Genomic DNA, 24,032 nt, shown 5'->3' on the forward strand with positions numbered 1-24,032 from the left:
TGGCCTGAGGAAGGCAGAGGAGTAGGAGTAAGGGCAGGGTACTGCCTACATGGATGTAACAACAACTTAGCAGAGACAGTACAATAATCAGACATGCTGGCTTGAGCGATGACTAAGTGCCAAATGAATGCTATGGGAGGTCTTGAAAAACCCAGGTAGCTGAGGGCCCTAGTAGCACTGGTAATTTCTTGGTTTATATTTATACTTTGTTGACCTTAATATTTCAAGGAAAGAGACCATGCATGTAGGTGATCACTATGTAGGTATTCAACAACTGGGTAACAAAGGACTTCACCTCCTGGGCCTGGAATTATATACAAGAAGTTTTCAAATAAAATATTAAATCTGAGACTTGCCTCTATGGATAACAGTTATTATTTATTGAGTCTTAGTCCTAAATGCTTTCTAGGCCACAGTAATATCATCTGTCAGAATTAATGACCAGAACAACCCCTCAAGAAAGTACAATTATGTTATGACCCGCATTTTTATAAATAAGGGTGACGGAGATAAGGAAGAGCCAGGTTTGTCCGCACCAAAACACTCCCTCTTCACCCTGATGCTCTAAGGCCTGTGCAGAAATGCACTAGTTACTCTTAGACACAGGGAATGAGACCGATTCCAAAAGTGGCAGTGAAATAAGATGACAAGAGGACACAGCACATGACTGAAGCTCCACAGAAACTATTCTTTCAGCCCCAGGACTTAGGCTGCCAGTCTTAATGTAATATAACACAGGACACCCAACATCCCCACCTTGGGTCAGGTGTTGGCATCCCAATTACAACCCTGTCAAATAATAGTAACACATGATCTGATATTTAACAAAAGAGCACTTTCACTCTGAGAAATGTAAGAGCTAGGTAAATTCAACAAGGTATCATGGTAAACCCACCAATGAATATTCTGTTTTGAAACTTAAGATGGGTCAACATGAGACCACTTAAAGTTTGCCTTCCTAAGGAAATAAACATTCGGAGCACTTAAATGAGCAAATAGAAATACATTTTTTTTTTTTAATCTGGTAATTTAAAACAGGTGAAAAAGACCTCTACTAGGCAAAAATGTTTTAAGTGTTTCAAACCACTACTTCCACATTCATAGTGCAACAGTAGGTACTTAAATTCCTATAATTCAAAAGTCTATAAATCATATAATTCTATAAATCTCCCACTGCAATTAATTCTGGACGCTTCAGTACATTCTTTGCTACAGTTTCCTTACCTTATATATATAAGAAAACAGGTGTGACCTTCACAGAGGACAGGGTTCCAATTATGTTAGGACCAAACATCACAGTTTTAATCCATTAACTCAAGCAAGGTACTAATTACCCTTATTACACACTTGTAGTCTGACTCCTCTGTAATTATACATTAAAACACTGATATGCAGTATAAGTGCCTTAGTGACTTCCTAATTCCCCACCTCAAAGAGGATCACATTTCAATGATTCCTGAATTTCTAAACAAGAATATGAACTAAAGCAGTGCCAAGAGCTTTACCAAAAAGGAAATAGGACCCATAATACTGTTTTAGAAACCTAGAATTCCTTTGCTGCGTTTCAAAGCTGTGGCCTAAATAAACAAAGGGAAAATAATCTATTAAAATATTATTTTGAAATTAAACGTTTAACCAGGAATAATTTCCCAAAGCACAATGCAAGGAGAATAATATATAATGTTAATTGTCAAAAACCTATGTAAAATCAGAGGCTACTGCTCTAGCTATCCTTTATCTCAGGGCCCTGAACAACAGACAGGGACATCCCTCCCCAGCAAGGAACCCCCTTTCAAAAGTGAGGGAAATGTTCTCAGCATCCTACTTGGCTTCTGAAGTTTCTAACAACATGGGATTAAGCGTGATTATATAGTCGGTAAAAGCTAAACTGAAATCCCACTTCAGAAGAGCTTTTTCCCCACGGCTTTTCAGGGCAGTTACCCATCATCCCATGTGACAGGACTGAGAAATAAGCAAGATGTGAGGGTCAGGAAATCCTGTACCACACGCTCTGCCAAGAAAGCGCACTGATGTTTAGTATCCCTCAGTCGGGCATCTCTGGTTCTCTCAAAGGACATGTGAATAAAGAACCTTTCAAAATAAATGTGTTACCATAGCAATATGAGCCACATGTTGTGTCAGTCTCTTATTTAACCCTCACAGTGATACTGAGAGGTAAGCAATGTGATCACTGTTTCACCAGTGAGGAATCTGAGGTGCCAAGAAATGAAGTGACTCACCCAAAGTCATACTGCTTCTGAGTGGCAGAGCTAGGATTTGAACCAACAGAACCAGAGTGGTAGGGATGAGCATGGTGTGTGCACGTGTGTGCATGCCTCTGTGTGTGTGTGTGTGTGTGTGTGTGTGTGTGTGTGTGTGTGTGTGTGACAGAGCGAGAGAGAGAGAGAAGGGGGCAGCAAGACCAATAATTAGGGTAACTTTATTGGCTACCATTTATTTACCACTTATATGTCAGACCTGAAAATCAGAGCCTCGGCATTTATACCCACTATGCTACCTACACTCAGCTCAGTGCCTGAAGTATATGGTACCACACGGTAAATGCTTCTCTTATTTTGGAGGAAAGTAGGGTGTGGTTGTTTTAAGAACACAGATGTTAGAGCATAATAGGTATGGGTTCAAATCCTGGTTCTGACACTTGGATGACTTTTGCCAATTTGCTTTCTCTCTCTGAGCCTTGTTTTTCCTTCTAGACAACAGGAATACAGTTGACCTTTAGACAATGCAGGGGTGAAGGGCACCAACCCTCTGCGCAGTTGAAAATCTGAGCATAACTTATAGTCGGCCCTCTGAATCCTCGGTTCCACATCTGTGGACTCAACCAACCTCAGATCACTGTAGTACTGTAGTGCCGTAGTAGTTATTGGAAAAATTGGAGTATAAGTGGACCCACGTATTTCAAACCCATGTTCAAGAGTCAACTGTAATAACTCCTACCCTAAAGGACTACTGTTGGAATCAAGTGTGAAAGTGTTTCTAAAGGGTTCAGAGAAGTACAAATGGCATATCCGTTGGCCACAGTACCCCTAAAGCCTAGCGTGGGTTCCTAGCCTCCGTGAAACCTCCCACCACTCCCACACATGTTCATGCTTCCTTCCTCTGAATCAGGCATTGCCTGTGGCTTTTAGATGATTACACACTGTTTTGCACTTTTCTTAGCTTTTAATTTTTTAAAAAAGTGTTAGTACAACTTTTAAAGGTTACTTTCCATTTACAGTTATTACAAAATATTGGCTGTATTTCCCGTGTTGTACCATACATCCTCGGGCCTATCTTACAGCCAGTAGTCTCTACTTCCTACTCCCCATCCCCTATATGTTACCCCTCCCCAGTCTCCCCACTGGTAACCACTAGTTTGTTCTCTATATCTGTGCGTCTGCTTCTTTTTTGTTATATTCACTAGTTTGTTGTATTTTTTAGATTCCACATGTAAGTGATATCATACAGTATTTGTCTTTCTCTGACTTATTTCACCAAGCATAATGCCCTCCAAGTCCAACTGTGTTGCTGCAAATGGCAAAATTTCATTCTTTTGTATGGCTGAGTAGTATTTCATCGTGTGTGTGTGTGTGTGTGTGTATACGCACACACACACACACACACACACACATCACGTCTTCTTTATCCATTCATCTGTTGATGGACACTTAGGTTGCTTCCATATCTTGGCAACTGTAAATAATGCTGCTATGAACATTGGGGTGCACGTACCTTTCTGAATTAGTGTTTTTAGTTTTTTGGAACATATACCCAGGAGTGGAATTGCTGGGTCATATGGTAGTTCTATTTTTAGTTTTTTGAAAAACCTCCATACTGTTTTCCACAGTGGCTGCACCAATTTACATTCCCACCAACAGTGTACAAGGGTTCCCTTTTCTCCACATCCTTGTCAACATTTCTTTTTTGTCTTCTTTTTGATAATAGCCATTCTGACAGGTGTGACGTGATATCCCATTGTGGTTTTAATTTGCATTTCTCTGATGGTTAGTGATGTTGAACATCTTTTCAGGTGGCTGTTGGCCATCTGCACTTCCTCTTTGTAAAAATGTCTGTTCAGTTCTTCTGCCCATTTTTAAATCAGGCTGTATGTTATTTGTGTTGAGCTATACAAGCTGTTTTTATGTGTTGTATATTAATCCCTTTTCAGTCATATCATTTGCAAACATTTTCTTCCATTCAGTAGATTGCCTTTTCGTTTTGTTGATTTCTTTTGTTTTGCAAAAGCTTTTACGTTTAATTAGGTCCCATTTATTTTTGCTTTTATTTCCTTTATTTTAGGAGATGGATCCAAAAAAATATTGCTGTGATTTATGTCAGAGTGTTCTGCCTATGTTTTCCTCTAGGGGTTTTATACTATCCAGTATTATATTTAGGTCTTTAATCCATTTTGCATTTATTTTTGTATATGGTGTTAGAGAATGTTCTAATTTGATTTTTTTATGGGTAGCTCTCCAGTTTTCCCAGCACCACTTATTGAAGAGGCTGTCTTTTCTCCATTACATATTCTTGCCTCCTTTGTCACAGAATGACTGTAGGTGCATGGGTTTATTTCTGGGGTCTCTATCCTATTCCACTGATGTATGTGTCTGTTTGTGTGCCAGTACCATAATGCTTTGATTACTGTAGCTTTGTACAATAGTATAGTCTGAAGTCAGGGAGTGTGATGCCTCCAGCTCAGTTCTTTCTCAAAATTGCTTTGGCTATTCGGAGGTCTTTTGTTTCCATTATACATTTTAAAATTATTTGTTCTAGTTCCTTGAAAAATGCCATTGGTATTTTGATAGGGATTGCATTGAATATGTTGACTGCTTTAGGAATACTGATTCATCCAATCCAACAACACGGTAAATCTCTCCATCTGTTTGTGTTGTCTTCAATTTCTTTCATCAGTGTCTTAAGGTTTTCCAAATACAGGTCTTTTGCCTCCTTAGGTAAGTTTATTCCTAGGTGTTTTCTTCTTTTTGATGCAATGGTAAATGGGATTGTTTCTTTACTTTCTTTTTCTGATAGTTCATTGTTAGTGTATAGAAATGCAACAAATTCCAGCATACTAATCTTGGATCCTGCAACTTTACTGAATTCATTGATAAGCTCTAGCATTCTGGTGGTGTCTTTAGGATCTTCTTTGTATAGTATCATGTCATCTGCAAACAGTGACAATTTTACTTCTTTCCAATTTGGATTCATTTTATTTCTTTTTTTGTCTGATTGCTGTGGCTAGGACTCCCACTACTGTGTTGAATAAAAGTGGCAAGAGTGGACATCCTTATCTTGTTCCTGATCTTAGAGGAAATTTTTTCAGCTTTTCATCCTTGAGTATAATGTTAGCTGTGGGTTTGTCATATATGGCCTTTATTATGTTATGTTCCCTCTGCGCCCACTTTCTGGAGAGTTTCTATTGTAAATGGATGTTGAATTTTGTCAAAAGCTTTTTCTGTATCTGTTGGGGTGAACATATGTTTTTTTATTCTTTAATTTGTTGGTGTGGTATATCACATTGATTGATTTGCAGATACTGAAAAATCCTTCCATCCCTGGGATAAATCCCACTTGATGGTTTGATAGTATTTTGTTGAGGCTTTTTGCATGTATGTTCATTAGTGATACTGGCCTGTAATTTTCTTTTTCTGTGTGATGTCTTTGTCTGGTTTGGGTATCGAGGTGATGCTGGCCTCAGAGAATGAGTTTGGAACTGTTCCTTCCTCTGCAATTTTTTGGAATAGTTTCAGAAGGATAGGTGTTAGCTCTTCTCTAAATATTTGGTAGAATTCACCTGTGAAGCTGTCTAGTCCTGGACTTTTGTTTGTTGGGAGTTTTCAAATTACTGATTCAATTTCATTGCTGGTAATTGGTCTGTTCATATTTTCTATTTCTTCATGCTTCAGTCTTGGGAGATTATACCTTTCTAAAAATTTGCCCATTTCTTCCAGGTTATCCATTTTATTGGCAGATAGTTGCTTGTAGTTGTCTCCTATGAGCCTCTGTATTTCGGTGGTGTCAGCTGTAACTTCTTTTTCACTTCTGATTTTATTGATTTGGGCCCTCTCCCCTTTTTTTTTCCCTGATGAGTCTGGCTAAAGGTTTATCAAAGAACCAGCTTTTAGTTTCATTGATCTTTTCTATTGTGCTTTTAGTCTCTATTTCATTTATTTCTGCTCTGATCTTTATGATTCCTTTCCTTCTACTAACTTTGGGTTTTGTTTCTTCTTTCTTTAGTTGCTTTAGGCATAAGGTTTAGGTTGTTTGAGATTTTTCTTGTTTCCTGAGGTAAGCCTGTATCACTGTAAACTTCCCTCTTAGAACTGCTTTTGCTGTGTCCCATAGGTTTTGGATTGTTGTGTTTTCATTTTCATTTGTCCCTAGGTATTTTTTGATTTCATCTTTGATTTCTTCAGTGATCCATTGGTTGTTTAGTTGTTTAGCCTTGTTTAGCCTTCACAGGCTTGTGTTTTTTTGCAGTTTTTTTCTTGCAGCTGATTTCTACTCTCATAGCATGGTGGTCGGAAAAGATACTTGATATGATTTAAATTTTCTTAAATTTACCGAGGCTTGTTTTGTGGCCTAGTGTGTGATATATCCTGGAGAATGTTCCAGGTATACTTTGAAAAGAATGTGTATTTTGCTGCTTTTGGATGGAATACTCTCTATATATCAATTAAATCTATTTGGTCTAATGTGTCACTTAAGGTCAGTGTTTCCTTATTGATTTTCTGTCTGGATGATCTGTCCATTGATGTGAATGGGATATTAAAGTCCCCTACTATTATTGTGTTACTGTCAATTTCTCGTTTTAAGATCTATTTATTTTATTGATTGATTGATTGCTATGTTGGGTCCTCGTTTCTGTGTGAGGGCTTTCTCTAGTTGCGGCAAGTGGGGGCCACTCTTCATCGCGGTGCGTGGGCCTCTCACTATCGTGGCCTCTCCCGTTGCAGAGCACAGGCTCCAGACGCGCAAGCTCAGTAGTTGTGGCTCACGGGCCTAGTTGCTCCGCGGCATGTGGGATCTTCCCAGACCAGGGCTCAAACCTGTGTCCCCTGCATTAGCAGGCAGACTCTCAACCACTGCGCCACCAGGGAAGCCCAATTTCTCGTTTTATTTTTGTTAATATTTACCTCATATATTGAGGTGCTCCCATGTTGGGTGCATATATATTTACAATTGTTATGTCATCTTCTTGGATTGATCCCTTGATCATTATATAGTGTCCTTCTTTGTCATTGATCATTACATAGTGTCCTTTGTCTCTTGTAACAGTATTTTAAAGTCTTATTTTGTCTAATTTAAGTATTGCTACTCTGGCTTTCTTTTGATCTCCACTTGCATGGAATACCTTTTTCCAAACCCTCACTTTTGGTCTGTATGTGTCTCTAGATCTAAAGTGAGTCTCTTGTAGACAGCATATATACAGGTCTTGTTTTTGTATCCATTCAGCCACTCTGTGTCTTTAGGTTGGAGCATTTAGTCCGTTTATATTTAAGGTAATTATCGATATGTATGTTCTTACTGCCATTTTGTTAACTGTTTTGGATTTGTTTTTGTAGGCCCTTTTCTCCCCGTTTTTCTTCTTTTGTTCTCGTCTAATGTGATTTGACGACTATCTTTAGTGTTATGTTTGGATTCCTTTTTCCTTTTTGTGTGTACACCTGTTGTAGATTTTTGGTTTATGGTTACCATTAGGTATTTATATAGCAGTCTATATATATAAATGATTGTTTTAAGTTGCTGATCTCTTAATCTCAAATGCATTTTAACGAGCCTCTATTTGTACTCTCCTCCCCTTATGATTACTGTTTTTGATGTCATGTTTTACACCTAATTGTTTTGTGTATCCCTTAACTGCTTATTGTGGATACAGATGATTTTACTTTTGCTTTTTAACCTCCCTACTAGCTTCGTGTATGGATGATTTCCTACCTTTACTGCTTGTTTGCCTTTACCGGTGAGCTTTTTCATTTCATAATTTTCTTGTTTCTTGTCGTGGCCTTTTCTTTTTTGCCTAGAGAAGTTCCTCTAACATTTGTTGTAAAGCTGGTTTGGTTGTGCTGAACTCTTTTAGCTTTTGCTTGTCTGTAGAGATTTTGATTTCGCCATCAAATATGAACAAGAACCTTGATGGGTGGAGTATACTTGCTTGTAGGTTTTTCCCTTTCATCACTTTAAATATATCATGCCACTTCCTTCTGGCCTGCAGAGTTTCTGCTGAAAAATCAGCTGATAGCTTTATGGGAGTTCCCTTGTATGTTATTTGTTGCTTTTCCCTCATTGCTTTTAATATTCTCTCTTTATCCTTAATTTTTGTCATTTTAATTACAATGTGTCTTGGAATGTTCCTCTTTGGGTTAATCCTGTATTGGACTCTCTGTGTTTCCTGGACTAGAGTGACTGTTTCTTTCTCCAGGTTAGGGAAGTTTTCAGCTATGATGTCTCAAATATTTTCTCAGGCCCTTTCTCCTGCTCTTATCCTTCTGGGACCCCTACAATGTAAATATTAGCGTGCTTGATGTTGTACCAGAGGGCTCTTATACTGTCCTCATTTCTTTTCTCTTTTCTTCTTTTGTTTAGCATCAGTGATTTCCACTACTCTGTCTTCCAGCTCACTGATCCGTTTGCCACCTACCTCTTTGAGAGGCTCTCCAAGACCAGCAGGTAGGTCTGGCCCAGGTTCTTATCAAATTACTGCTTTTGCCCTGGGCATCGTGTATGAGATTTTGTTTGCACCGTTTAAGAGTGACACCTCTATTTCCCCCCGTCCTGTGGGGCTCCCGAAATTAAGCCCCACTGGCCTTCAAAGCCAAATGCTCTGGGGGATCATCTTCCTGGTGCAGGACCCCCAGGCTGGTGAGCCCAACGTAGGGCTCAGAACCCTCACTCCTTTGGGAGAACCTCTGCGATATAATTATTCTCCAGGTTTTGGGTCACCCACTCAGGGGGTATGTGATTTGAATATATTGCAAGTCTGTCCCTCCTACTCATTGTGGTTCCTTCTATATGTCTTTAGTTATAGAATATCTTTTCTGGTAGGTTCCAGTCTTTTTCATCGATGGTTGTTCTGCAGATCGTTGTGATTTTGGTGTGCTTATGAGAGGAAGTGAGCTCAGGGTCTTTCTAGTCTGCCATCTTGGCCCCTCCCCATTTTGCAGTTTATATTACTGCTTTGAGTTGGACATGTTTTTTACCCAACAAAAATGTAAGTTCCAAGAAGGCCAAAATCATGTCTACCCTTATATATCTTCCATAATTTTTCTGCATAATGTCAAACATTCACTTGTCCATTTATACATTCATTCCTTCATTAAACAAATAGTCCCTGAGTTCCTACAATGTGCCAGACATTGTGACAGGGTAGAGTAATAAGCAAAATATGCACAGCCCCTGCCTTCATGGGGCTTGTAGTAGAGTGAGAAAGCGCCCAATCCAACAACAACTATGTCATTACAAACTGCAGGCAGTGTCTTGTAGAAAAAGAACCAGGTCTTTAAGGATGTAATTTGGATTTAGGGAGAGAGTGAAAGAGGCTTCCTGGAGGACCTGACACTACAGATGAACTTAGAAGGAGAAGTAAGAACTAGCTAGGCAAAGAATGAGGGAAGAAACTTCTAGACAGAGGGCAGAGCCTGTGTTAAGCGTGGGAAAACACTCTGTGCACTGGTGTATGTGACAGCCATGCGTGTGAGTGGGAGATGATGAGAGATGAGGCTGGAGAAGCCAGGGGGAGCCAGATCACACAGGACACGTTGAAGAGATTAGACTATATCCAAAGTGCAGTGGGAAGCTTTTGAATAGAAGACTGACAAGCAGTAGGTGTGCAATAAATACTATGTTAATTAAATTGCCAGGATCCATCCTGAGTATTACGTAAGTGGGGGGAAAAAGCCAAGTACTTAGGAAGTAAAACTAGTGCACTCTCAGAGTTCATTCTTCTTTCCACTGCTTGCCACAGAGCTTATGATACTTATTTTCCCATGAAAAGACAACAAGGTCAATAAGACTCTGGACTCAAAGCTAAAACCCAGTGCTGACCTTAGGTACAATTTTATGAATTAGTTAAAATCTATAAAATCCCCATCCTAATCAGATCCTCCCATAACATAAATGGCAAACTAAATTAAATGGTCCATAGTTCAGATGCTGTCGTTTTTGACATTCCTACTAACAAATGGAGCAGCTATTTTGGATCGCATGGTTCTCTTCTCCTTACCTGTTTCATAGGACGGAGGGAACCAATTGTTTTCCATCCACTGAATGCTGTCCAATTCGGGATCTCATTAGGCTTGAGTAGGATTTGTCTTCCTAAGAAATTGGGTCCTTCATAAGCTATCCACCTATACGAGAACAGGAAAGAAAAAAAATGGGATGCTTAAAACAGAAAGCAATCTCTTAACAAAAATACCTCTTACTATATACCATATAGGGTTCCTTCTTTAAAACCTCCAGGTTTGTAGACTGTTTTTAAGAAAAAACATTGTGTAATTGTATATTTTAACGGAAAAAGCAGGGAGGACTAGGAGAAAGCCCACTGGACTGTGGCTTAGAAGATTTAGATTCATCAGGAATCTGGTTTTCTTACCTCCAAAACAAGGTTCCCTCCAGCTTTAGAATTCTTTGTTTCTTTGATAATACCAAGTTTTTTCCCTAACATTTTAACATTCAGAGATAGACCATAATTCCTCCCTAATTACTCAGTTAAAAACCACCTGTTTCCTCTCCACTCTTAGGCTCACTGTCCCACGTCCTTCACAGCCTCTCTGGACAGCTCCAGTGACCTCTGGAGACACACCTCCTTCCACAACAACTCCCAGCAAGGGCTACTTAAAACTATCCACAGAAATCTGGTCTGAACTCTTACTTCAAGGTCTAGCTCCTTTGCAAATACTTCTCAGGACCCCAGGGGCCTTCAAATCGGGCCAAGTTAAAGTGTGTCAAAGTGTGCAGGGCCTCAAGGTGAGTGTCTGGAGCCTGGAGACTCATTCAGTGGCACACAGCCATGCCCATTCCTTTCCGGATTGGCCTCGGCTGCTTCAGCACCACAATGGCAGGTTGAATGCTTGTGACAGAGGCAGGATAGCCAACAAACTGAAAAGACCACCTGGCCCCTACTGAAAAGGTTTGCTGAGCCCTGCTTGAGGTGGTTATCAAGCTAAGGAGAATAAGCTGGGACCGCCAAGAGGATCTGAAATTCTCAGCAGGACTCCAGGTCATGGCATATGGTGCTTTCAGAAAGTATGCATGAAGACGAGGTGGCTGCCTTGCTTGGTTCAGACAAAGCCCCCTGCTCTCCACAGCCAAGATCAGGCTTGGCCAAATTACGAATGGATGAACGAGACATATGACCTTCCCTCTACCCCTTCTTGCCAACACAATCTAAACCATCAGATTGGTGCAGAGTCAGGACAGCATGACCATGGAGAGGCTGAGCCACCTCTCCAGCTTTGCAGATTCTTTTTAAACAGGCAGGGATGTCTCAGTTATAAAACCTAGGCAAGGGTTCAATAAACTATACCTCATTATATATTAATCTAATGAATTTCACAGTTGAAAAGCATTAACTTGGCCCCCATTACCACCACAGATCAGAGATGTGGCATAATACAGGGATTAAACAGAACAAAACAAAACTTGTCACTGAGGGCAGCTGGCTGTGCATTAAGTGGTATTCTGGGAGCCATCTGTAGCCTAGGAAAACCTTCAGACAGCCTTCACTAGTCCTTACTCCATGTACCAATTCTCTTTTAGAGAATCCAGAACAGTGAGAGGAGGTACATAATAAACTAAAGAGAAGCAATAAGAATGTTAAGGTAAAATGGCACCAGTTTTCTACAAAAGAGTGAAATAAGCTCGTGAGAAATTTCCAGAAGTGAGTCAATAACTATCAGTTCCACTTAGAAATGTAAAGAAAAGAAATGTATAAAAATGCTGTGAGGGACTTCCCTGGTGGTGCAGTGGTTAAGAATCCGCCTGCTAATGCAGGGAACACGGGTTCGATCCCTGGTCCAGGAAGATCCCACAACCACTGAGCCTGCACGCCGAGAGCCCATGCTCCGCAACAAGAGAAGCCACCGCAATGAGAAGCACGTGCACCGTGAGGAAGACTGGCCCCCGCTCGCCACAACTAGAAAAAGCCCGCACACAACAATGAAGACCCAAACGCAGCCAAAAATAAATAAATAAAATAAATAAATTTATTATTTAAAAAAATGCTGTGAAAGTCCTATATCACAGGGATGTAGAATTCAGTTCAGAGTTAGTTAAGTGGTAAATGATATACTGGAATATAATATAGGGATTATTATGCTTAGAGAGAGTAAATCAATTTATGTTTAATAAACATCAAACCATGTGAAATGCTTTGCAGAAGAAAGTTTAAACTGCTGTACACGTGAATGATACAGAAACCACTTATTATAATAGTTAACTCAGTTTTCAAATCAACTTATCGTCTCAGCTTTGTCTTTCATTATCCCCAGATAGTTTAACAAGGAGAGTTGATTATCACACAATTTCAAAGTCATAAAGACATAAAAATAGGCATCTTTACATTAATCATTGAGAGCAATGTGTGTTCTTTCAGATGACTTTTGGTACCTAAACACCAAAGGTACAGGAGGAGGGGCAGGCTGACAGCCACTCTCAGAAACGGCCTGAGATGTAGATTTTCTAGGAAGCATTAGAGCTTCGACTTCAGGGCCCCACCCTTGCAGGCCACTTACCATTTCTGTTCTGAATAAATCTGCAAGTTCATATCTAATTTATGTACCCATCGTTTTTCATTTCTTTTCTTAGAGTCATCTCCCCAGATTGTAAAAGTGCAGGCCCCGCAAGACCTGGATCCACCCTGACTGACAACCTGAATGAACAGCAACAACGCTGGTAGGTGGGCTGGGTCAGCCGGGACATCCAGCCTGAAAATAACTGCCTTGGAGCAAACAGCTCTAGAATAAACAAGATGTCAAATCAAAATACAAAAAAACCCTATTAGTTTTAGTCACTTGTCATAAGCAGGCAGTGGTTTCAACCAGTCAAAGTTGCTGGTTTAATTAGGTTTCTTCTGAAAGGAAAGTGGGCTCAGATTGTTACGGTCATCTGGTCCACCTTCTCTAGGACACATGTTCTGAACACATGGCAGCCCTTCTCTCCCAGCGGCCTCTTCTCCCAGACCACTGCCTGCTACTACATACTGGACACAGTCCACTGTCTTCTCTTATTTGAGAGAAACTACTATTATTACATGGAGAGAGAAAAGAAGGAGTAAGAGTACCATCAGACCAAGTAACAGCAGCAGTGGGGGAATAAAAAGCAACTGCGCAACTCTGTCCTACAAGAGTGACTGAAGCAGCCCAAGCCCTTGTCCCATACTTACAGGCCACTTTTTACCCACACAGACTGGGTGTAGAAGTGCAGATCCTTGTTCAGAACAGAGTTCACAGCCTCTTCTAGATGTAACTCTCTCCCCTCACAATGTTCCAGAGCAAAAAGGCTAATGGAGGGTTCTTCAAAAACCTAACAGCACAGAAAAGAGAAAACATCACCATACACAGTGGCCACACCTCAGTGACATCCCAGTTAGAACGTAGGGTACCCTGGATCCACTGTTTCAAATGCAGTTTACTGCTCTACCCTCTAATGGCCTTACAGTCAAAGTGGCAGTGGTGAGACTAGATTCCATAAATAATTTTTATTCAATTTTTTTGTAAATTAAAATTGAAGTTTTAAAAAAGAAGCCTTGCTGTCATAATAAAAATGGAGACCTGGTTCCAATTACATATTAAGGTCTGGTTGTGCTGTAATACAGACCGCATTTTTGGTCCTGCCAATGCTTTTAGCTGGCCATAGAATAAACACAGAATGGGACAGCGCTCTCATTTCCCAGGAGGTCACAGGAGCAGTCACTGAGAATACAAGACTTCTTGGCTCTAGGCTCTTAAGTATTCCCCCAACCCTCATGTCAGACAAGAATAGAATCAACTTTGCTCTTTCTCATTCATTGGTATATACAAGACACCATGTTAGGCAACTTTGGGGGGATGAGAAATCAAAACAAGTCACCATCCTTATGTTTGGGGCATTACTAACTAGAAGCTAAACTAGGAGAATTGCACAGATATTGGAATGTAATCCAGGGCAGAGAAGGATATGCCCTATGAAAGTACCCAGGGGAAGCCCAGACTCTTTTTAGCAGAAGGGTGCAGGAATCAAGGAAGCTTCACAGACATGGTAGTGTAGGAGCTCAGTCTCAAAAGATGCCATGGATCTGGAGAGGCCTATGGAGAATAAAGGGAAGGCACTCTGTGCAAAGATGGGAGACAGACACGCACGGGCCATGTTAGGGAAACAGCAGGTAGACCTATGTAGCTAGAACACAGAGTCCAACAAGAAACAGTGCCGAGCGCTCCCGCTGTTTGCTACTGTGTATTGAGTTGTCTGCTTCTCTTTTACACTGACAGGGCAGAGACAGATTTATTGCCAACAGGGAGTCCTTGAAGACTTTTGGGCAGAGGAGTAGGAAGGGGCTGAACTATGTGTAAGTTGGTACATGAGAAGCAGAGCACTGGGGGCAGAGACTGTGGACGTTCAGAGAACAGTAAATAAACAGTCCAACAACCAGCTCTCACAAGTGACCTGCAGATATACTTCCATAAGAGCAAAATGACTTATCAAAGCATTATTCCTGGCAGCAGTGTTTGGAATAGCAAAGGATGGAGAATGACTTAAACGTCCATCAAGTGGGCACGGGTTAAGTAAATTATGGAGGAATTCCATACAGCTGTACAAAAGAATGAGATTGTTATGAAAGATCTCTAAGATATGTTCTTTAGTGGCAAAGACAAAGTTAAGAGTAGTGCAGAAGAGCATATTTCTTATGCTGCCATTTGTGTAGAGAAGGGAAAATTTATGTACACACACACATATATAACATGTGCTTTATACACATTAAAATTTTTCTAAAAAAATCAATATAAAACTACTCCATGGTGAATGTGTCTGTCAGGAAACTAGGATCTGAGAAGATAAAAAGAACAAGTGGGAGCAAAGGTTTTCACTGCATGCCTTTTGGTACTTTTTGATTTTTGAACCATGGAAATATTTATTCAAAAATTTAAACTGGTAATTATTATGCCTATGTTTGCATGTAAATGTGTTTGCATATATTTTTCTTTAAATGGACTTCAGAAAACTTATCTGGCAACAACATGAGTGAAGAAAAGAAAGAATGCAAGTATCAGTACAGGGGAAGAATCCTCCAGGCCAAAGAAGAAGAGTCAGACCTAAAACAGGAGCCGGGTGGGGGGGGTTGGAAGGTTAGGATTGGCGAATAAGGGATGGCCAGAAAAACTATCACAGTGATGAGAGAGACCAAGTGAGACAAACAGATGGAATGAGAAAGTGAGAAAAAACATGTGCAAGAGTGTGGCTGGGGGCACGATGGTACACAGTCGACCTGTGAACAACAAGGGTTTGAAGTGCACGGATCCACTTGTACAGGGATTTTTTTCAATAAATACATACTACACAGTCTGAGGTTGGTTGAATCCTTGGATGTGGAACCATGGAAATGGAGGGCCACCAGTAAAGGCACACGCCTATTTTCAACTGTGCGGAGGGTCGGCACCCCTAACCCCCATGTTGTTCAAGAGTCAACACTAATTTGTCATATATAAGAAAATCTGGAGAGGATATATGCCCGGCAGCTAAGAACTTATATTCAGAACTGGAGGTTTGAAGGTTGAGATAGAGGCAGGATAATCCTAACAGAAATGTCCAAAGAACACTGGACCTTCTGATCTGGGAGAAGGGAGAAGATCGAATGTAGGGATGATAATTTGGGAACTCTAAGAATCTGGGTAATAACTGGAGCCAGTTATGGGTAAGAAAACGGAAATGACAGGAGGACAGAACTGTGCTGACAAACGAAGGGGGTGGTGATGAAAGGCAGGCCTGTGGAGGTGACTGAAGAATGAACTAGGAGACAGGAGCCAAAAGAGGACATATCACAGAAGTAAAGGAGAAAGAAAATTATACGGAAGAGCTGGCCACAGTATCAAATACTTTTGTAATGTCGAGGAAGAGGGTGACTGCGACGAGGCTGCTTGGGTTTGGTGATCAGGGGGCAGCTGGTAACCAATGAGAGAGCTCACTGAGCCACATGCAGGAGATGAGGGGCAGAATCTAGGCTGCAAGGGCTGAGGAATAAGCGGGAAGAGATTGTAGACAGGGCATACGGGCTATTTTTTTAGAGAAGTTTGGTAAAGAGGAGGGAAATCGGCAGCTGGTCCACGTGGCAGGCACGGTGGAAGGTGGCGGTATAATGGGAAGAATCTGAATGACGCAAGACAAGAGGGGTGGTTCTAGGGAAGAAGGCGGAGGTCCAATCCTCTATCCCATCAGTTCAGAACCCCTGACTGGAATCAGTCCATGAGGAAAAGGATCGCTTTGAAAAGGATGAACTATGCTTCCTCTGAAATACAAGGAAAGACAGAGAAAGGATACCAAGAAATTTCCAGGTTTCTAAAATAGGTAAAACGTGTTGTAATTTTCTCTTTATGTTATGTGGCAAAGGTTGCCTGTGGATCACGGAAGGTGTGAAACACTGTCCAACAGAACTTTCTGCAGTGATAGCAATATTGTATACCTGTATCTTCAGTATGGTAGCTACTAGCCATACGTGGCCATTGAGCATTTGAAATGTGGCTCGTGTGACCAAAGTGAATTTGTTATAATTTTAATTAAAAAAACTACATGTGGCTAGTGCTATGGTATCACATAGTGCAGATTGAGGGGTTAGAGGATGCTGGAAAAGAAGGTAAGCGTCGGCTTCCCTGGTGGCGCAGTGGTTGAGAATCTGCCTGCCAATGCAGGGGACACGGGTTCGAGCCCTGGTCTGGGAAGATCCCACATGTCGCGGAGCAACTAGGCCCGTGAGCCACAATTACTGAGCCTGCGCGTCTGGAGCTTGTGCTCCGCAACAAAGAGAGGCCGCGATAGTGAGAGGCCCGCGCACCGCCATGAAGAGTGGCCCCCACTTGCCGCAATTAGAGAAAGCCCTCGTGCAGAAACGAAGACCCAACACAGCCAAAAATAAATAAATAAATAAATAAACCCAAAGTTTAAAAAAAAAAAAAAAAAAAAGAAGGTAAGCGTCACTGTGTGCAGTGAGACAGTAAGTTAAGCATAAAAAAGCTGCCCGGGAGCACTGCTTTTCCTTCAGTAAACAACATAAACTGGGTCAGGAATGGAAATTCATCTCAAGTCACTGAGTTCCTGAGTGACTGCAGACAAGATCAGGCTTCTCTTCTGCTATCTGCAAAATAAAAACTGGAAGCATCCCAACAATTTATAGAAGAAATGTCCTTATAGGAGGGTCCAGAACAGCAGTAGTTTAGAAATGCAGCCAATAGCAGGCTCTAAATTACCCACTAAAACCGGTGACTGAAAATTAATGGACAGTCAAAATCCACGGATAAGCCCCTGACTTTATTGCTGGATTTTTCCCAACATTCTCACCCTTCAGCTAATGAAAAAGCATTTCAGCTCACCTCTACTTGTTGAGTTACTAATTAGCGAGGAAGGGCAGACAGGCAAGGAGCCTGGCCTGGGCTCATGATCAGCCGTCAGCAACTCTCTCCTCAGTAAGGAGTTTGCTGTGCTAAGAGTGGACCTTACATCACAGGCATTTAACGCTGACATGAGGTAACTGTTTCATATTCCACAGGGAAAACTTAAAATCTTATTTGAGGATATAATTTAAGTGCTAAGTGATATTCTAAGAAAACAGGTCCTGTGTACATTTTTCATCTTCCTTTGGTAGAATGTCCACAAAGGCGTTTTTTATTTTATTTCTTTCAAAGGCATTTTTTAAAAGACTACCATTATCACTCAAATTGCATCAAATTCACTCCCCATTTCAAAGACAATCTAGCAATTCTATACCTAGAAATTTATCTTACGATAACAATGCAAAATCTGATGGAGGGGATCTCAAAAATTGTTTTAAAAATGATGATGCAGGAAGACTGAGAAAAAAATTGCAGAAAATGACTGAGGATATTTTTACGAGTTTACATAAATCAGTAAGGATCCTCTAAGAGACCCAATACATAAATGGGCAAAGAACACAAACCAACAGCATTAACCAAGGAGGAAATATGACTAACGGGTATGGACAAACCTCCCTCCTTTCCATTAACAACAACGAGATATCATCATGTGGTCCCATCTATCAAACTTTTCATTTGCGAACATCTATTGTTTCTAAGCTTAAAGTCATTCCCTCTTTAGAGGTTTGATATATATATTTAACTTGACTTTTCTCTATTTAAATTATTTTTACTTAAATGGTCTTAATTTATAAATATACAGTTGATCCTTGAACAACATGGGTTTGAACTGTGCGGATCCACTTGAACGTGGATTTTTTTCCAATAAATTTAGTATCTGTGTTTTCATTTTACAGTTCTTTAAATTAAATAAGCGATGGGGAAAGTTTGTGTTCTTTAGAGATCACAATATATGGAATCAAAAGAACTGGGTTTGAGTCCTGATTCTATCCAAATTGTTTCACCTTCCTGCCCTTGGGTGAGACATTTATCAATTCCTTTGTTTAGAGGCAGAAATAGCAGTATGTAGATTTTCCACTGCCTATAGGGGATGGAGAGGGGGAGGTTAGCACCCCTAAACCCCTGTGTTGTTCAATGGTCAACTGTACTTAAATTTATAAATGTACTCAATTTATAAATGTACCTAAAGGTTAGGAAGATTAGGAAGGCAATCATTCAGAAATAAAGAGCACTTTAGAACTATGTTAAAATCTAATTTTTCTGATACATTTTCCAAATATGAAAGTAGGAAGAGTATATATAAACTATTAATAGTCTTTAAAACTGAAGATGACAGAGTAATCTGATCTTTCCAAGGACAATAGAAACCACCAGAACTTAATTACAGTTTGAGCTCTACAAATCTCTTGGCCTCAGTCCATGCTAACTTAGAAGACAGCCAACCATTTGGGGCCACAGGCTCTTCTTAGGTGTCAGCAGGAACAGGACATTCCTGCTGGGTGAAGTCTAAGCCATGCAAAGAGGATACAGCTTCTAAAAGGAGGATGTGGTTAAGAAAGGAAAAGAATACTTAAACTGTATAAATGAAAACTTATCACTCCATCAACTAAAATAATATTTTAAATGACAATAATAGTAATAACTAACATACATGACACAATATGTGCTGGGAATCATATATACATACACACACACAAACTATATAGAAGGGATTGTGAATGGATGGATGGATGGATGGATATATATATGTATATATACATGTGTGTATGTACATATATATGTATATATAGGTGTGTATATATACATATATATGTGTATATATACATGTGTGTATATATACATATATATATATATCCCATTTTTTTTTTAACCTAATTCATTTGGCAACAAAATCTGATCTGAATAAGTAGAAAACTATTTACAATATTTATCCAACTTGTGTAGCCATGATTATATTTTGCTACAGCAACAGAAATGTGTTCAACTATGGGGTGTTGCCCAGAACCTCTCTGGAGTTATTGTCTTATATGCTATCTATGAACCATATTACTGTTTAAAATGGGAAATATTCCAAATCCCAAAATATATTCATGTTAGGAAGTGTAGAACTGTATTCACTCCTTTAATCCATGCAACTTTCCTTTGACATGGGTACCATTATTATCCCCCCTTTACAGATGAAGAATGAAGGCACAGGTCACATACAGTAAATAAAAGAGCTGGCATTTGAAACTAGACAGAATGGCCTCAGAGGCTGTGTTCTTAACCCTTCCACTATAGTTCTAAAATGTTCTAAGTAATTTTATCATGTAGAATATTTTTGATTGGCATGTGTGACACATTATCTGAAGCAGTTGACTTCATCTTGCTCATCTGGGTAATATCTATGACCCCATTCTTACCTATCCCATCAACTTAACAAGTGTGTCCACCATCTAAATTTGAAGCTCTGAGACCTGGGTACAGGTACTCTGCTAGAAGGATTACATTTATATCAACACATCTTCAATATATATTGGATAAAATGTTTAAATCTAACTACTAATTTTTGACATTTATTAAAACTATACAGACTCGAATATGAGCTTGAATAGTATTTAACAATGGGGGTGAATCAGTTTCCCTAATCATCAATTGCATGAGTTTGCAAGATGGTAAAGAGAATATATGTACTTTATACATTTTTTCATTATTTTTTTATCCATATAGCAAGTCTTTGAGGTGGAATGAAGTCTGTCAAATGGTCTTTTCCTAATTTTAAAGACGAAGCAAATATTGAATTATATTGGTGAGCTCAGTGTCAACATGAGACCAAGACTTCAATCTTTCACTCCAGGGAGTACATAAACTATAACTTGAAAGCACATAGTCAAAAGATGTTTGAAATGGAAATATGCTGGGGTCCTAGAAGCATGGTTTGTGTAATCACACAGAATATCTCTAGTTAGAGTCTGTGTTAGACTAAAAGGGGGGAGTTGGCAGGGGTGGGAGAGAGACCTCTGACAAAAACATAATGAAAGGGAACATCCGTTCAAAGACCACATTTACTGGAGAAAAAGAGGCCATTCTGGAAGTGAGAACAGAGGTGAAAATTACTTGGACGGTTTATTTATTGACTATTAATACTAAAAACAAAGCATCTGATAAAATTTTGCCTTACTTCTCATTGCTTAGAAGAAAGAAGAAATTATTCAATTTTGCAAACATTTCTGAATTTTTCTTGCATGCCAGATAATTTGCCAAGTGCCTGGGATACTTAAACAAGTTCAAACGCTGAGATGGAAGGAAGCTCTTGAGCTCTGATCTCTAACAGGAAGTGTCCAAAACTTCCTTTCATGGTATACAAAGCCCTTCACGTTCTGATCTCCAAAGGGCTTTGCAGCCTCATCTGTCAGAGTAACAAAGTTAGCTATCATCTCTACTGCTTTTCAGCACTTTACATCCTTATCTGCCTTAACCAGATCTTTACTCTTCCAGGTATTTCCAGTCACCAAGTCCAGGGGAATTCTTTTGCCCCATATCATCTGTCTCTGACATTTCCACCTTCCACTTTTTCCTGGCTCTTTCCCTTTGGGCAATAAACATGTTCATTTATTTACATACAAAAAAACCCCCACAAAAAACCATAAAGACTTGTACATTAGCACTGTATAGTTCTCTGAGTTTCAAATCACTGCTTGTATGGAAAAGGTGTTGATATTACCTCAGGATGATGTTAGTTGGTTAGACTCTAAATATAACATGTTATTTTATTTTAAAAATATCTAGCAAACAGCCACTAAGAACAGCCATATCTGTACAGCCCAACAATATCACTTCACCCTAATCTTTGCCAAGTGAACCATGGCTAAAAAACTAAGAACAACTAGACTGAATTCAAGGAAAGTAACCATAATGTGCACCTCAAATACCATTCCAATCCAGAGAAATACCAAACAGTGTGCTGGCAAAAAGGTATCTGCAGTGATGAAAATTTAATAGAAGGCTCATAAATCTCGAATGAGACTCTAATCCAGAATCTTCTAAGTTTGGCCCATTTAAAAGAAATCACATAAATACTTTCAGTCTTATCAAATCTTAATGTTGCACAACAAATATTAATTCTTGTCTATGAGCTATTATAATATTATTGAGTGTTTTCATGTGCTAAAGGCTTCACATGCACTGGCTCATTTAATCCTCATTTTATTCGATGAGAAAGTTGAGGCACAGAGTGGTCAGAAACATGCCCAGGGTCACTCAGCTAACAAGCAATGAATGGTCTATCAGACTCTCAAACTAAACTCTTCTCCAGTGAACTATAATGCCCCTCATAAAAGCCTCTTTCACTTGGCTTAGAAAATCAGTTTCATCACAGGCCTACCTTTCTAACTGGTCTTCTTCCTTTAAAAAAAAAAGTTATAATACATTTCAAAAAGAATAAATAATATCTAGATGATCATGTATCCAGCACCCAGAAGTAATACATTTGAATTTTACTATATTTATATCAAATTGTATAAACAAGTAAAAACATAACATGTAGAGATGAATTTTAATTTTCCCCCCTCCCTAGAAGTAACCACTATGCTGAAGTTGTGAATCTTTATACATCCTTTGTTTTTAAATTTCACAGAAATATATCTTACTGTAACATCCTTAGTAACACATGAACCTCACTTAATATATTATATTTCCTTTTATGATTGTGCTGTACTGTAGTTTGTTTCATCCATCAATGCTGCAACAAACATCCTTATTTTTCCCTCATAGCAACTGATACTCCTTCCACTAGCTTTGTATGAATAATCCCACTTCTCTGCCACTAAACTAAACTTTGGTGTTGTCAGATCTTCCAATGTTTGTATCTAAAGTAAGGTAATGTTACCTAATTACTATTTTATTGATAATTTGCATTTACTGGATCACTAGTGAGGTTTAACATCCTTTGTATGTCCTTAGCCATTTTCTCACATTTATGAATTGGCTATTCATAGTCTCTGCTGATTTTTAAAATTTCAATTGATTTGAAAGAGTTCTTTTTATATTCTATACATTAAACCTTTGTAGCTTATAAGGGCTGAAAATATATTCTCCAGTCTGTGGCTTGCTGTGGTAGGCTCAATAATTATTGTTCCCCCACCACCATCCAAAAAGAGGTCTACATCCTAATCCTGGAACCTATGAATATGTTAGCTGATATAGTGGAAGGGACTTTGCAAATGTGATTGAGAGTTAAGAATCTAGAGATGGGGATATCTGTCTGGATTATCCAGATAGAACTAATATAATCACATAGGTCCTTGTAAGAGGGTCAGAGACAGAGGATAGAGAACAGAAGTTGAAGTGATAAACTTTGAAGATGGAAGAGGACCATGAGCCAAGGAACGCTGGGGACCTCTAGAAGCTGGAAAAGGTAAAGAAACAGATTCGCCCCTAGTGTCTCCCAGAAGGTATGCAGTCTTGCCGACCCCGTAATTTTACCCCAGTAAGACCTATTTTAGACTTCTGACCTCCAGAACTGTAGGATCATTTCTGTTGTTTTCAGCATTAAATTTGTGGTAACTTGTTACAGCAGCAACAGGAAACGCATACACTTGCCTTTTACTACTGACTTGTATGTTTTGCGTTTAAATCCATCCTACTCCAATATCATTAGCATAGTTTTCCATATTTTCTTCTGTTTTTTTTCTTCCAGTGTTATTGAGACATAATTGACATACAGCACTGTACAGGTTTAAGGTGTACAGCACAATGACTTGACCTACATACACTGTGAAAGGAGGACCACAGTAAGTTTACTGAGCCCTCATCATCTCATAGAGATACAAAATGAAATTGGAGAAAATTGTTTTTCCTTGTGATGCGAACTCTTAGGATTTACTTTCCTAACAACTTTCATATATAACATACAGCAGTGTTAATTCTATTGATCATATTACAAATTACATCTTTAGTACTGATTTATCTTATAACTAGAAGTCTGTATCTTTTGACTAACTGCCATCCAATTCCCCCTCTGCCACCCCCCACTCCCCGATAACCACAAATCTGACCTCTTTTTCTTTTTGACCTCTCTTTCTATGAGTCTGTTTGTCTGTTTGTTTTTGAAGTATAATTGACCTACAACACCATGTTAGTTCCTGGTGCACAATATAGTGGCTCAATATTTCTATACATTTCAAAACAATCACCGTGAAGTCGAGTTGTCATCTGTCACCTTACAAAGATATTACGTAATTACTAACTATATGCCCGGCACTGTACATTTCATTCAGGTTTGTTTTTCACATTTAGGTTGCCATTAATCCATCTGGAGTTTATTTTTGGTGTTTGGAATAAAGCAAGATTCAAATGGTATCTTTTTCCATGTAAAGGGCCAACCGTCTTTCGTAATAGCCCCACTGAAATGCTATTTCTGTCACCTTCCAAATTCCATTATTCACGTAGGTCAGTTTCTATGCTCTCCTATCCCAC

At 39.4% G+C, this 24,032-nt stretch overlaps 1 protein-coding gene across 4 annotated transcripts in view; it reads right to left on the reverse strand.

Moving 5' to 3' along the window:
• The window catches only part of CRYBG3 (crystallin beta-gamma domain containing 3), a 111,864-nt gene that overhangs the window by 4,545 nt on the left and 83,287 nt on the right, over window positions 1-24,032 (reverse strand). For 3 of the 4 annotated variants that reach the window (XR_014263067.1, XM_082460249.1, XM_082460248.1), the window contains exons 18-19: window positions 13,382-13,521; window positions 10,223-10,346 (exon numbers count right to left, since the gene is read on the reverse strand). Coding sequence is in view for 2 of the 4 variants with exons in the window: in XM_082460249.1 (XP_082316375.1) it covers window positions 10,223-10,346; window positions 13,382-13,521 (264 nt within the window). In the remaining 2 variants the exon portion in view is untranslated. The remainder of the gene's footprint in view (window positions 1-10,222; window positions 10,347-13,381; window positions 13,522-24,032) is intronic. The other variant, XR_014263068.1, reaches the window with a different exon arrangement.

This window comes from Balaenoptera physalus (genome assembly GCF_965194825.1).
Source record: "Balaenoptera physalus genome assembly, chromosome: 4".
Taxonomy (NCBI): Eukaryota; Metazoa; Chordata; class Mammalia; order Artiodactyla; family Balaenopteridae; genus Balaenoptera; species Balaenoptera physalus.